General features: G+C 28.3%; 1 protein-coding gene and 1 pseudogene across 1 annotated transcript; both read right to left on the bottom strand.

The window, feature by feature from the left end:
- Nucleotides 1–1,366: 1,366 nt before the first annotated feature.
- On the bottom strand, nt 1,367–3,454 carry LOC100782889 (cytochrome P450 81E8-like; annotated as a pseudogene).
- A 5,550-nt stretch (nt 3,455–9,004) lies between these two features.
- Nucleotides 9,005–12,155, bottom strand: LOC100811727 (cytochrome P450 81E8). The gene is made up of 3 exons (XM_003547995.5): nt 11,578–12,155; nt 10,328–10,694; nt 9,005–9,701 (listed from the first exon to the last, which is right to left on the bottom strand). The coding sequence occupies exons 1-3, from the start codon at nt 12,153–12,155 to the stop codon at nt 9,087–9,089; spliced, it is 1,560 nt and encodes a 519-aa protein (XP_003548043.4). The 3' UTR covers nt 9,005–9,086.
- Nucleotides 12,156–12,715: the final 560 nt, after the last annotated feature.

The raw sequence follows: 12,715 nt of genomic DNA, 5'->3' as shown, positions 1-12,715 counted from the left end.
TGTTGTTCACGGTCTCAAGTTGTCGTGGGATCTTGGTTGCAAGAAGGTAAAGTGTGGACATTGATTCTCATGCTATTGGTTTAATTGGTTAGGCATTGCCTAGTGGCAAACAACCCAACTATTGGGTTTGTTTTGGAGATCAATGAGCTTGTTCGCAAAGATTGATTTGTGGAGTTCTTGCACCTGTTTAGATAACCTGATCATGTGACTGTTAAATTGGCTCACTTGTGACACTCACACTCTTTGGAATCGAGTGGGAAGCGATTCTCGAACCCACCCTTTTTATGCATTTCTGAATCATTCATTACCTTAAGCAACTTAATTTTTAAATGATTGTATCTTTGAAATTAGTAAAACATATTCTACCTACCCTGAATCTAATATTTTATAAGTAACTTTTGAAGCAATTTACAAGACTATTTTTGTATATAATTATTATTGAATAAATACTCATTATGGGTTTACTTGTAGAAAAGAGAAAGAGGAGAGAAAGAAGACTTATTCTTCAACAATGGCTACAAGCTCAAGGAAGGAGAGGGAAATCACTTGTCATGAAGGGAAAATAAGCTTCATCCTTGAGAGTTAGTGAGGAATATGCTCCTTGTGGGTGGAGGAGAAAATTAGAGAAAAGAGAGTTCTTGAAAGAAGAGAGGAAGAGAGAGCTCTTAGGTTATTGAGAGAAAAGAATGAGAATAACTTTCTTGACACAAAGGATGCTTATAAGAAGGAAAAGAAAAGGAAATAGATTCTTCTCACCTAAGTTTGACCCAAACCAAAACCACAACACACTTAAACCCATCTCTCACAACAACATAAAAATCCTCAACTAATTTATTTTATTTTCAACAACATAAAATAAATTTAATTATTCTTATAATTTAATTTTGAAAATTACAATGTTATTGTAGTTTGATAACCCACGGTCAAAAGGTAGATTTTTCCTTTTGACGCCTTTCGTTTGATCTTAATTTTAGAATCGTATTGGTGCTCACAGTTAACCGAATCATATTTGACTAGCATTTCTCATTCACTTGACAACACCGATAAAATGCTTGTTGTATTAATTTTTCATTATTGTTTGAATCAAATTAGATTTTTTTTTCATGAGTAATAGTTAAGCTCAAACTTATATACCTGTGTTCTAATCAACTTAGGATTTTTCATTACACATTCCCATGTAGTCTAAAAATATTTGATGCATATCATTGGCTACTTCAATTCATCATGGCTATAGTATAAAATGAATTAAAAATTTTGGGAAAAAATAGAGCAACATATGTATTAATTAAAGATCGTTAAGAAAAAAGGATTTTAGGGGGCAAAGTTTAAGCAGATGAAGATTACGCCTAATTCTACACGACCTACCTTTAATTACTTGAACACAAATATTACTACTATAAATTTTATTTTACATATATAAGTTCTTCAAGAACATTATATCATGTTTATGCTTTTAACAGCACTACAAGTTATAAATATCCTTAACTGTCGGTGATTGGCACACTTGGCACATAGCTTCTAAGGAATATTTTTTTTGACACAGTAAGTCCTTTTCCTTCGGTCCTATCAATTTCTTTTTTAGTAGTCCCTTTCCACTTAAAACATTGAATTAATAAGACCAGAGTTAAGCTTACTGTGCGTTGAGCCAAGTTAGCTTCAGGGTAAGTCATCCTCCCTAACCCAAATGGAAGTAACTTGTTTACTTCACTTTCATTCTCAAACCTCTCAGGATTAAAGTGTGTTGGGTCACTCCACAATTTGGGATCGATCTCCATGAATAGCCCAAGCATTCACCAACAAAATTGTGTTTATGGGATATTATATTCTCCTATGGTGCAATCTTCTGAAGACAAAATGTGGTACCAACAATGAAGCCACAGGATGCAGCCAAAGTGTCTCATAAATAATGCTTTGAAGGTAAGGGAGTTTTGAAATATCAAGCTCGTCTACTAGGCAATTTTGTCTTATATATATGAGTGTCTAATTCATTTTTTGCTTTTTTTAATATTTCTGGATGATTTAATAAATTAGACATTCCCATTCTAAAGTTACAGCTGATGTATCAGTTTCCGCAAGTAACATAGTCTGTAAAATCCAACAAAATGAAATATCAATACAGCACATAAGAAAAATCATGCACATATATATAGAGTACTAAGTAATTAATTACCAGAGAGCAAGTCCTTTGATGATTTGATCGGTATTCTTTCCATTACAATGTTCTTCAATGAGTCCATGTAAGAACGCATCAGTTCTCTTGCTTAGCCTCTTTAGTCTCTTCTCCAAACCATAAAAATCAAACAACCTAAGCAAAGCCAAGAAATCCCCAGGGTGTTATTGGCCCCTCCTAAAGTCACCAACTCGTTAATGATCTCTCTAAATTGCCTTGCTAACTCCACATCACAATCCTCACCATGGTACCTCTTCCCCGACACCATCCTCATTATGGTGTTGAACGTCATTTCCGAAAACCTGTATTGAGAGATGCATGTTAACTAAGAGACAAAAAGAGAGAAAGAAAAATATAGGTTTAATTATGTATTTAGTTCTTGTGGTTGCCATTATTTCTTATTTTAGTTTTTCTAGTTTTTTAGTCTTATAATTACAATTTTTTTTTAATATTTTTGGTTTTCACCGCCTAAAATCGCCTAATGTTAGTTATATTCAAATTCTTTAAATTGCTACAAAATTGAAAAATATATTAAAAAAAATTTAATAAAAATAAATTTTATTTTTAAAATAATATAACATATATAATAATTATGTAAGTTTAATGGATAAATTTAAATTATGATAATAGATTAATTTAAAAAAATCATCAAATCAAATTAAACCAAACTGTAAAAGATGGTTGGATTTGATTTTGATTTAATGTTATATTTAAATCAAACAAAGTCCAAGTGTTTTTTTATTTTATTTTTAATTTGAATAACTTTAGACAATAAGAAGCCAGAGAGTTGAAAAAATTGCAACCGCAAAAAAAGAAAAACGGAATGTTTGAAAATCTAGGAATTAAAAATGAAAAGTTGTCCCAGGGAAATAAAAGAGTAATTAAATAAAAAATATAAGAAATTGATAAAATAAAAAATGTTATATATGATTTTTTGTACGAATAACATAGCTCAACTGGATCTAAGTTCTACTTTGGCGAAGCTGTTGCGCGAGTCCTGAGCTAGTTTTTGCACGAGCCTCATGATCTCGTAGAAGGAGTTTAAACGACGGTGTGTTGAGATGAGAACCGAACCATAGAGAGAAGATTTGGTCATATTTTTGGGACATGGCATGCAAGGTGCGGTGGAAAGGCTGTTTGAGTTGGTGGAGGCTAGGTTTCCGATTATGGGGAAAGAAAGTGATCCTGGAGGGAGGTTCCTTAATCTTCTTGTTTGGAACAAGAACTATAGAGACAGATAAGAACGATAACAAGGAGGGAGAAATATAAAAGAGTGGTAATGGAAGTAAACATGGCAACGGGGGATGGGGCGGGTATCTCCCTATCTTGACTCCCCAACATATATCGCATACGGATGGGTTTAAGTTTATTGTCTCATCTCCGTATCCATCGGTTATCGGGTATTCCTGACTCGTCCCATACACTATTCAACTTAAAAAATATTATTTTTTTTGTAAAAAAAATATTAAAAATTTGATTTTAGAAAAAATAAATTAATTGTTAAACATTTATTTTTAACTATTTATATATCAATAAATTTATTATAACGTGTGTATCTATAAAAATAGTTAAGAAAATAATATTAAATTATATAAAAATTCTAAAATAAAATTAATTAGTAATAAAAATTTTATGCCTTTTAATTAAATTATATAAAAATTCTAAAAATTTTAATTGACTGACGGGTTTGGGGTTGGGATGAATTTAATAATCTCATATTAATACCCGACTTTTAATTATCGAAATAAATTCAAACCCAAACTTATACCGGATGAATTTAAATATTACCCATCAAAATCAAAACGGATACTCACAAATCCAGATTTTCTTGTCATATCTGAACGGAAGCATGCGACAGGCATATAAAGACTAATGCATGCAAAAGGAAACGACATGGGTTGCGTTTGAGCTTACGTAACTATGACAATCATGTTTGACAGAAATATCTCCCTCTAAGTATTGGATAAAGTTCTCTCTTATAAGTTTTCAAATTTCAAGTTTTAGAATACACGTGTCATATAAAGAGATTGATTTGGGTAACATATATTGATATGCGATAGGAGTCTTTAATTTTTAGAAGAAAAAAATATTTAAATTAAACATAAAATAAAGATATGTCAATATTAATTAAATCAAATTAATCTTTCGTAATTTAATTTTAGTTTGACATTTTATTATTTTTTAATATATTATCATAATTTAAATTTTATCCAGTAAACTTACATAGTATATTATTTTTAAAATGATTTTTTATTAAATTTTGTTAAGTTAAAAATTATTATTTACATTTCTATTTAACATTAATACAAAAGTCAACTTTTTTTTAACATAACAGTCATTTATGTATCACTTGATATTTAATCATATACTAATATATTATTTTTTAATATATGAAAGTAAAATATATATTCTAATTATAAAACAAAGTAAAATTAATAATTTATTTAATACTTATTATTAATTACTATAACAAAAAATAATATAATTACAATATGTGATTTGGTTATCGATTTATTTTGATTTTTGATAACAAGATTCAAAAATCAAATCAAACTGTAAAGAGTATGCAGCTTTTTTTTATATATAATTTTTTTGTTTTGGCGGGTTTCGATTTAAGTGATTTTTAACTTTTTGGTTTAACCGTTTACAAAACATTTTGTTAAATTTTGAACACCCTGATATGTGGTGCTTCATGCATATTAGGTTTGGTTTCTAATCATAATTATATTTATTATAATGATTATATTTTTTTAATCGAATTTTCTCATTTAACATATTTTAAATAGTTAAAGTTTTTTTAGGACATTTAAGTTTTGAATCTTAAAATTTTTTGTTTGGATTTTTAATAAAGGTTATCATCACACAAGAGCAGGAATTTAGTTTACATGAAATAAGCTTAGTATCCCGTACCCTGCTCGAGTATTAATTTTATAATTTATCATTTTTTATAGAATTAATTTTTTTTTATATATACATAGTAGATTATTTTAAATTAGATAATTAAATTAAAATTTAAAATTTAAAATGGACCATTACTTTAACCTAAATATCAAATGCCCATTTAAATTAGTTAATATGATTTTAATTTAAATATTTATTAGAAATGTGTAATTAGTTTTATATTAACAATGAATTCAATTAATTTAAATATTTAACTTAAATTTATATTTATAAATGAAGAGTTAAGGAGACCTAGCTCAATTGATTGAGTAGGATGCATAAGTTATTATAAACTTTATGACATTATTTTTTATTTCTACATATAAAAAAAATGAAGAATAAAAAAAGAAGAATTTCGTTTAATATTTTCTAATAAATTGTTAAGTATAACTTTGAAATTAATTTATAAGTACAATTTCTATAAATTGATTTATTATTAAATTAATTATTTCTTAAATGGACTAACATATATGAACAATCAATAAATTAAGGTCCGTAATATTAAAGTTATATATATATATATATATATATATATATATATATAGTATTTTTATTTGGAATTTTTTATTCAGCATATATATAAATATATATGTATATATTTATATATGGACAACTATTTATACGAATAAAAGTAATTTTGTTAAGATTTCAAACAGGAAAGTTTATCCTACCGAAACTAGAGTCATTTTTGTAATTTTGGTTTATGTATCAATTTGTAAATTAATTAGCATTTATTAATTATTCAATTAATTACTTTGAAAAATATTCACTATTAATATTTTTTATGAAGCAATTTCAGGAAGCAATTTCAAATCGAAATTTATTTTACTACAAAATATCAAAATGTTCTTGGTTTTTCTTCTATTTAAATGTGAGTGATCCTGATAAATTTTAACAATTTATTTTTTCAGAAAATTGGATGGTTTTTTTAATAGAGTGGAGTTTCCAGCAAATGTGTAGTTCAAATTATTTGCTTCGATGTTGATCCCAGAGCAGCTTTATTTTTTAGTAGTAATGAGGGATTTTTTTTTTAAAATGGTCCTAATGTCGTTTTATTTTTAATACAGGTTATCATCACATGAGAGCAAGAATTTAGTTTACATAAAACTAATTTAGTGTCTCGTGTCATATTAATTTTATAATTTATAAATTTTTATAGAATCAAACCTTTTTTTATATATAGTAGATTATTTCAAATTAGATAATTAAAATTAGTTAATGTGATTTTAAATTTCAAATGAATCATTACTTTTAACCTAAATATAAAATGGCCATTTAAATTAGTTAATGTGATTTTAATTCAAATATTTATTAGAAATGTGTAATTAATTGTATATTAACAATTAATTCAATTAATTGTATATTAACAATTAATTCAATTAATTTAAATTCTTAACTTAATTTTATATTTATAAATGAAGAGTCAGAAGGGTCTAGCTCAATTTGTTGACTAGGATGTGTGAATAATTATAAATCTTTTGACACTATATTTGATTCTTACCAATAAAAAAAAGAATTTTATTTAATATTTGCTTATAAATTGTTAAGTATAACTTTTAAATTAATTTATAAGTGTAATTTCTGTAAATTAGTTTATTATTAAATTAATTAATTATTTATTAAATGGACTAATATATATGAACAATCAATAGTTAATGTCCATAATATTAAAGTTATATATAGTATTTTTTTTAATCCCGCTTGGGGTGCATGGCATTTGCTAGCTCAAGGAAATTTTTCTTACAAAAAGGAAATCAAATATGAGTTCTCCATTGTATCCTCATGTGTGAATACAATGGAACCTCTTATTCCACTGCATCAATCTTATCGGGTTCATGTGATGGCACTTTTACAAATTATTTAATTAAATGTATCTTAAGTAGACACAATTAGTTGTTTGTATAACAATTAATAACTTTCAAAGTTTTTTAATCAATTTCATTTTGATATTTGTTTTATATGTTATACAATTTAGTAATTGATGTTAATTTAGTTTTAAAGAGTCATTTAAAAAAAATGAAACAAACTACACATTCGTATTAAACACTTATTGATTGAGATTTATTTTGCAAACTATAAAATAGGTTTGTAATCACTTGGGTGAGAGACAATGATCAATCATTAATTTTACCTATTTGGCAATACATGTAATTTAAAATTAAATAAACATTATTCAATAAGATCTGACATAAATTTATAGTATAATTTAAATTTATAGTTAAAATATAATTTTTGTTTTCCTATTTTTTTAATTCACAAATTCAGTCTCACATTGTTTAATTAAGATATTTTGTCTCTCACTTTTAAAAAAATTTCATGATTTTAGTTATTATGACCAATTTCAGAGTTGGTAGTATATTCTTTATTGTTTACAGAGACATATTTATTTATTACCCACATAGTAGATGCTGTTTTAATTACTTAATTGCTACTAAAATTAATTTATATAAAAAAGAATTAAAAAAAACATAGTGAACATTAGGAATTGGTAACGAAAATTAAAATTATGAATTTTTAAAAATAAGAAATGAAATATATCAATTAAAAAAATAAAACAATTACAATCACAGTTTTTAAAAGGGAGAAAATATATCAATTAAAAATAGAAAGTCTAAAATAAAAAAATTAAGAAAATAGGACGATAAAATAATATTTAACCTAAATTTAAAAACGTGAACATCATTAATATTTTTATATAATAAATTTATTATATATTAATAATTTTACTAATAAATTTTAATTAATTTATTATATATTCTTCCTCTACCCCAATCTCTCACGTCTCCTTCACTTTCTTTCTTTGGTTGCTTCTTCTAGGATAATTCTGACAACAATGATTTGTTTTAATGAGTGGTGATTTTTGGAGGTGGGCTAGGTTGTGCACCGCCGATAATGATTTTGAGAGGTGGCGTTGATGGATGGTTATGGGTATCGACTGGGGTATCCGTGCTTCATAGAATGTGCGGCTAAAAATCACCTAGGCCTTTTGAGATGGCAATGGTGGAGCAATAGTGGAGGTAAATACCAAAGCGTAAGCCACACACATAGAGCAATAAGAGCAAGAGAAAAAAAAAAGAGAAAATGCATGAAAAGAAGCTATTAGAGGTGTTGTCACAAAGGTCCTACGCAGACAAACAACTTCGTTTGTCCTCTCTTCTAATTAGCATCAACTTTAGCGTCATTCAAGTTGTAGCTATTGATTGTCACCCTTTATTGGTCAACACAAATAGTGTCATCCTTTTATTTAGATTAGTGTCGGTCACAAAAATTTAATGCTACTTGATTAACTTTGATTGTTTTAGCATCTGCCACGAAGCAGACACAAAGCCAATGTTAAGTCACATTTATGGTGAGTTTGGTTGTGAGGGGAAAAAAAGAATAAAATGGAGTGAAATATATTGGAAATATTTGAATTAATAAAAGTGATTTGGTAGGTAAAAAATAAGAGGTATGAGACCCGGCCCATATTAAAACTCAAAATTCCACAAAACTCTTCTCAACCGAACACACATGCACACTATATTTTCACACAATTCTCTTCCTTTCTTCTCTTTTCAGTATAACTAATAAGAAAATTTATAGATAACTTAAAAGCAAAAAATGCAGGAAAAAAAATTAAAAGTGTAAGTACTTTTGAAGAATAAGCTTGATCCTATGTTTTATTTTAACACAAGTATTATTAATTTTGTTTTATTTATACCTTTTTATATCTTCTTCGAACACTACAACATGTGTGTGCTTTAACAACACTAGCTACAAAATATCCTTAAATTGTTGGTGATTGACACACTTGGCACATAGCTTCTAAAGGAAATTTCCTTGGCACAGTGATCCCTTTTCCTTCAGTCATATCAATTTCTTCCTTACTAGTTCGTTTCCACTCAAAACATTGAATAAATAAAGCACTACTATAAATTTTATTTTACATATATAAGTTCTTCAAAAACATTATAAGATGTTTATGCTTTTAACAGCACTAGAAGTTATAAATATCCTTAACTGTCAGTGATTGGCACACTTGGCACATAGCTTCTAAGGGATATTTTTTTGACACAGTAAGTCCCTTTCCTTCAGTCATATCAATTTCTTTTTTAGTAGTCCTTTTCCACTCAAAACATTGGATTAATAAGGCCAGAGTTAAGCTCAGTGTGCGTTGAGCCAAGTTAGCTCCAGGGCAAGCCCTCCTCCCTAACCCAAATGGAAGTAACTTGTTTGCTTCACTTTCATTCTCAAACCTCTCAGGCTTAAAGTGTGTTGGGTCACTCCACAACTTGGGATCTCTATGAATGGCCCAAGCATTCACCAACAAAATTGTGTTTTGTGGGATATTATATTCTCCTATGGTGCAATCTTCTGAAGACAAATGGGGTACCAACATTGGAGCAGCAGGATGCAAACGAAGTGTCTCATAAACAATGCTTTGAAGGTAAGGGAGTTTTGGAATGTCAGGCTCATCTACTAGACGATCTTGTCCTATATGAGTGTCTAATTCATTTTTTGCCTTCTTTAATATTTCTGGATGGTTTAATAAATTAGACATTGCCCATTCTAAAGTTACTGCTGATGTATCTGTTCCTGCAAGTAGCATTACCTGTAAAGAAGTCCAAAAATAAATATCAATATAACAAATAAGGTCTTTAATGACAACCTAAAGAAGAAGAAGAAAAAAAAAAGAGGAGCCTATATATTCCACACGACAATCAAGCACTATTCATTAATTTTCTATTACTTGTTTACTTTCCAAGTTTTCGTTTCCAACACTCCCATTGGTCTCAGGACCAGTGCAGGCTCACAAGTCAACACTTGGGTCTCTTGGGGCCACAGGCACAACTGCCATTTTTAATGTTCCATGCATCTACACTATGCTGCCATTCTTATCTTCTTTTCCTGTACTATTTTGTTTTATGCACTTCATTCATAAACTTATCCTAATCTTGAATATGTGGCTGCAGCTATATAGCTCAGTATATGGAAGCTAAAAGACGTACGATTGAGTGCAAATATAAATAATCCCGACAATATATTTATTAATACAGTGCGTATTTACTTTAGTTCATTTCTAAAAAATAATATTTCATATTTATCAATAATTTCAGCATTTTTTTTTAAAAATAAGTATTATTTAAAAATATAATTCCAATTTCCAAACACACGTACTACGCACTAAATATTGTAAAAACGAAGATTATGCATACAAAGTAATAATTAATTAATTACCAGTGCAAGTCCTTTGATGATTTGATCGGTGTAATATTCAGGTTGTGATTGCTGTTGAGCAAGAAGATGATCTATCATAGTATTGGCACGATGCTTTCCATTACGATGCTGATCAATGAGTCCTTGTAAAAACGCATCGGTTCTCTTACTAATCCTCTTTAGTCTCTTCTCCAAACCATCAAAATCAAACCACCTAAGCAAAGCCAAGAAGTCCCCAGGGTTATTAGCCCCTCCTAACGTCACCAACTCTTTAATGATCTCTCTAAATTGCCTTGCTTCCTGTACATCACTCACATCACAGTCTTCACCATAGTACCTCTTCCCTGACACCATCCTCATTATAGTGTTAAATGTCATCTCCGAAAACCTGGATTCAGAGGTTTTATAGAATTACTAATACAATAAATTATAGAATTTGAATTTAACAATAATGAAATAAAACAGTTTTTTACTATCATTTAATTATAAATTATTATTAATATTATTTTTTAAAATAATTTTATAAAAATTAATAAATTTATTGTAAATAATAATTTTTGATTAAATGAAAATATAAAATTCAATAATTCTTTTTCTTATTACAATTAAGAAAAAGAGCAAAAAAAATAAAGAATAATGAAATCCAGTATAATAAAAGGTTTTATTAATAACCCGTGCATTAGGAACAAGGGTTAACAAATCAACATATAAAACCATTTTATTTGATACTTACATTTAAAATTAGCAGGAGTGTATTATCATGTTTTTCAATGAAAAGGATTTACTTTTAATTGTTAAAAAATATTAATAATACACTCTCGAGTAGTACAGTCTTTTGAACATAATTTTTATTATTAGTTAAAATTTATTAAAAAATTTAAAAGAAATTACAGATTTTTTGAATCTTATATCTTATTTAATGACTTTTTTCTTATTTTTTAATTTTTAATAAATTTTAACTAATGAAAGAGTGTGTTAAAAAGAATGAGTTAGAAAGTATATTACTAAACCTTCTCTTAATTTTTAATTTGTGTTCCAAAGTATACTTAGTAATGTTTATTTATGGTAAAAGAAATTAATAAAAATGATATTATATAAAATATGAGTTTAATATTACGTATCAACATACGATAAATTAGTTTTATATTATTATTTAATTATAAATCACAATTTATATATTTTTCAATAACATACTAAATTATCATGTGTGATTTTTTTAATAAATAACATTATTATAAATAGTTTTTTTTTTCCTTATAAACTACTGTTACCTGGATTTAAGTTCTACTTTGGTGAAGCCATTGCGCGAGTCCCGAGCAAGCTTTTGCACGAGCCTCATGATCTCGTCCCTCCGATTTTCCAAGAAGGAGTTTATCCGGTGGGTGGAGAGAACCTCGAGCGCCATGATGCGGCGGAGGTTGCGCCAGTGGTCGCCGTAGGGGGAAACGGCGACGGTGGTGTTGTTGTACCCTATATACTTGCCGGTGAGGAAGTGAGGGCGGTTGGCCAAGACGATGTCGTTCTTGGTGAAGCATTCTTGCACCGCGAGCGGCGACGAAACGACGACGACAAAACGGGAGCCGAACCAGAGGGAGAAAATAGGGCCATATTTTTGTGATAAGGCATGGAACGTGCGGTGGAGGGGTTGCTTGAGTTGGTGGAGGTTTCCGATTATAGGGAAAGAAAATGGTCCCGGAGGAAGGTTTTTGAACCTTCTTGTTTGGATCAAGAAGTTTATGGAGAGGAAAAGGATGAAGGCAAATAGGAGGAAGTAAAAAGGAGTCATGCTTGAAGCTTGAGAGTGAAGTGTTGTGTTTGGTTGATTGTAATTTATGAGTCCCACTTGCATATATATATATATATATATATATATATATTTATAAAAGACATGGGACAGTGGATATGAAGACAAATAAATCCATGTGGGAGCTTTGGTTGGATAGTTAGGTTTTGATTGAGATGAAGTAATCCATGATTTCATCCATTGGGATGGACATTATTACATAGAGATCTAATTCTCTTTGCACTAAATGACAATGGCACTAAATCATCATAAAAAGAAACTTTGATTTGTTGGTGGGTAAATATTTATTTTGGTTTTTAAAAATGTGAGATGATGACATATAAATTGATTATTAAACTATGAAAAAAACTAACTTAATCTGCAATAGTGCGATACGTTTGAATTTTGTGAATTTAAAAACTAAATATATTATCTCTTTTATAAGAAATGAAAAGAAAAGTTAGCACACGTTAATTAGGTAGGTAAAAAGTAGTTAAGTAAAAAGAGGAAGATAATAAATTTCTTCATGGGTAATTTTAAAAAAAATAATACATTTGCTAATGAATTTAATATTATTAACTATTTTTTTAAAGGATATGAATTAATTAAAAAGTTTTGTATTTAGA

The sequence above is a fragment of the Glycine max genome, chromosome 16 (genome assembly GCF_000004515.6).
Source record: "Glycine max cultivar Williams 82 chromosome 16, Glycine_max_v4.0, whole genome shotgun sequence".
Lineage (NCBI taxonomy): Eukaryota > Viridiplantae > Streptophyta > Magnoliopsida > Fabales > Fabaceae > Glycine > Glycine max.
Note: the sequence above shows the minus strand (reverse complement) of the source record. Positions and strands in the feature narration are given on the sequence as shown.

Coding starts and splice junctions, on each gene's coding strand:
- LOC100811727 (XM_003547995.5), bottom strand. CDS start 12,155: ATGCAAGTGGGACTCATAAATTACAATCAACCAAACACAACACTTCAC. Junction 10,695..11,577: donor AAAGTAGAACTTAAATCCAG/GTAACAGTAGTT, acceptor CTCTGAATCCAG/GTTTTCGGAGATGACATTTA. Junction 9,702..10,327: donor TCATCAAAGGACTTGCACTG/GTAATTAATTAA, acceptor ACTTCTTTACAG/GTAATGCTACTTGCAGGAAC.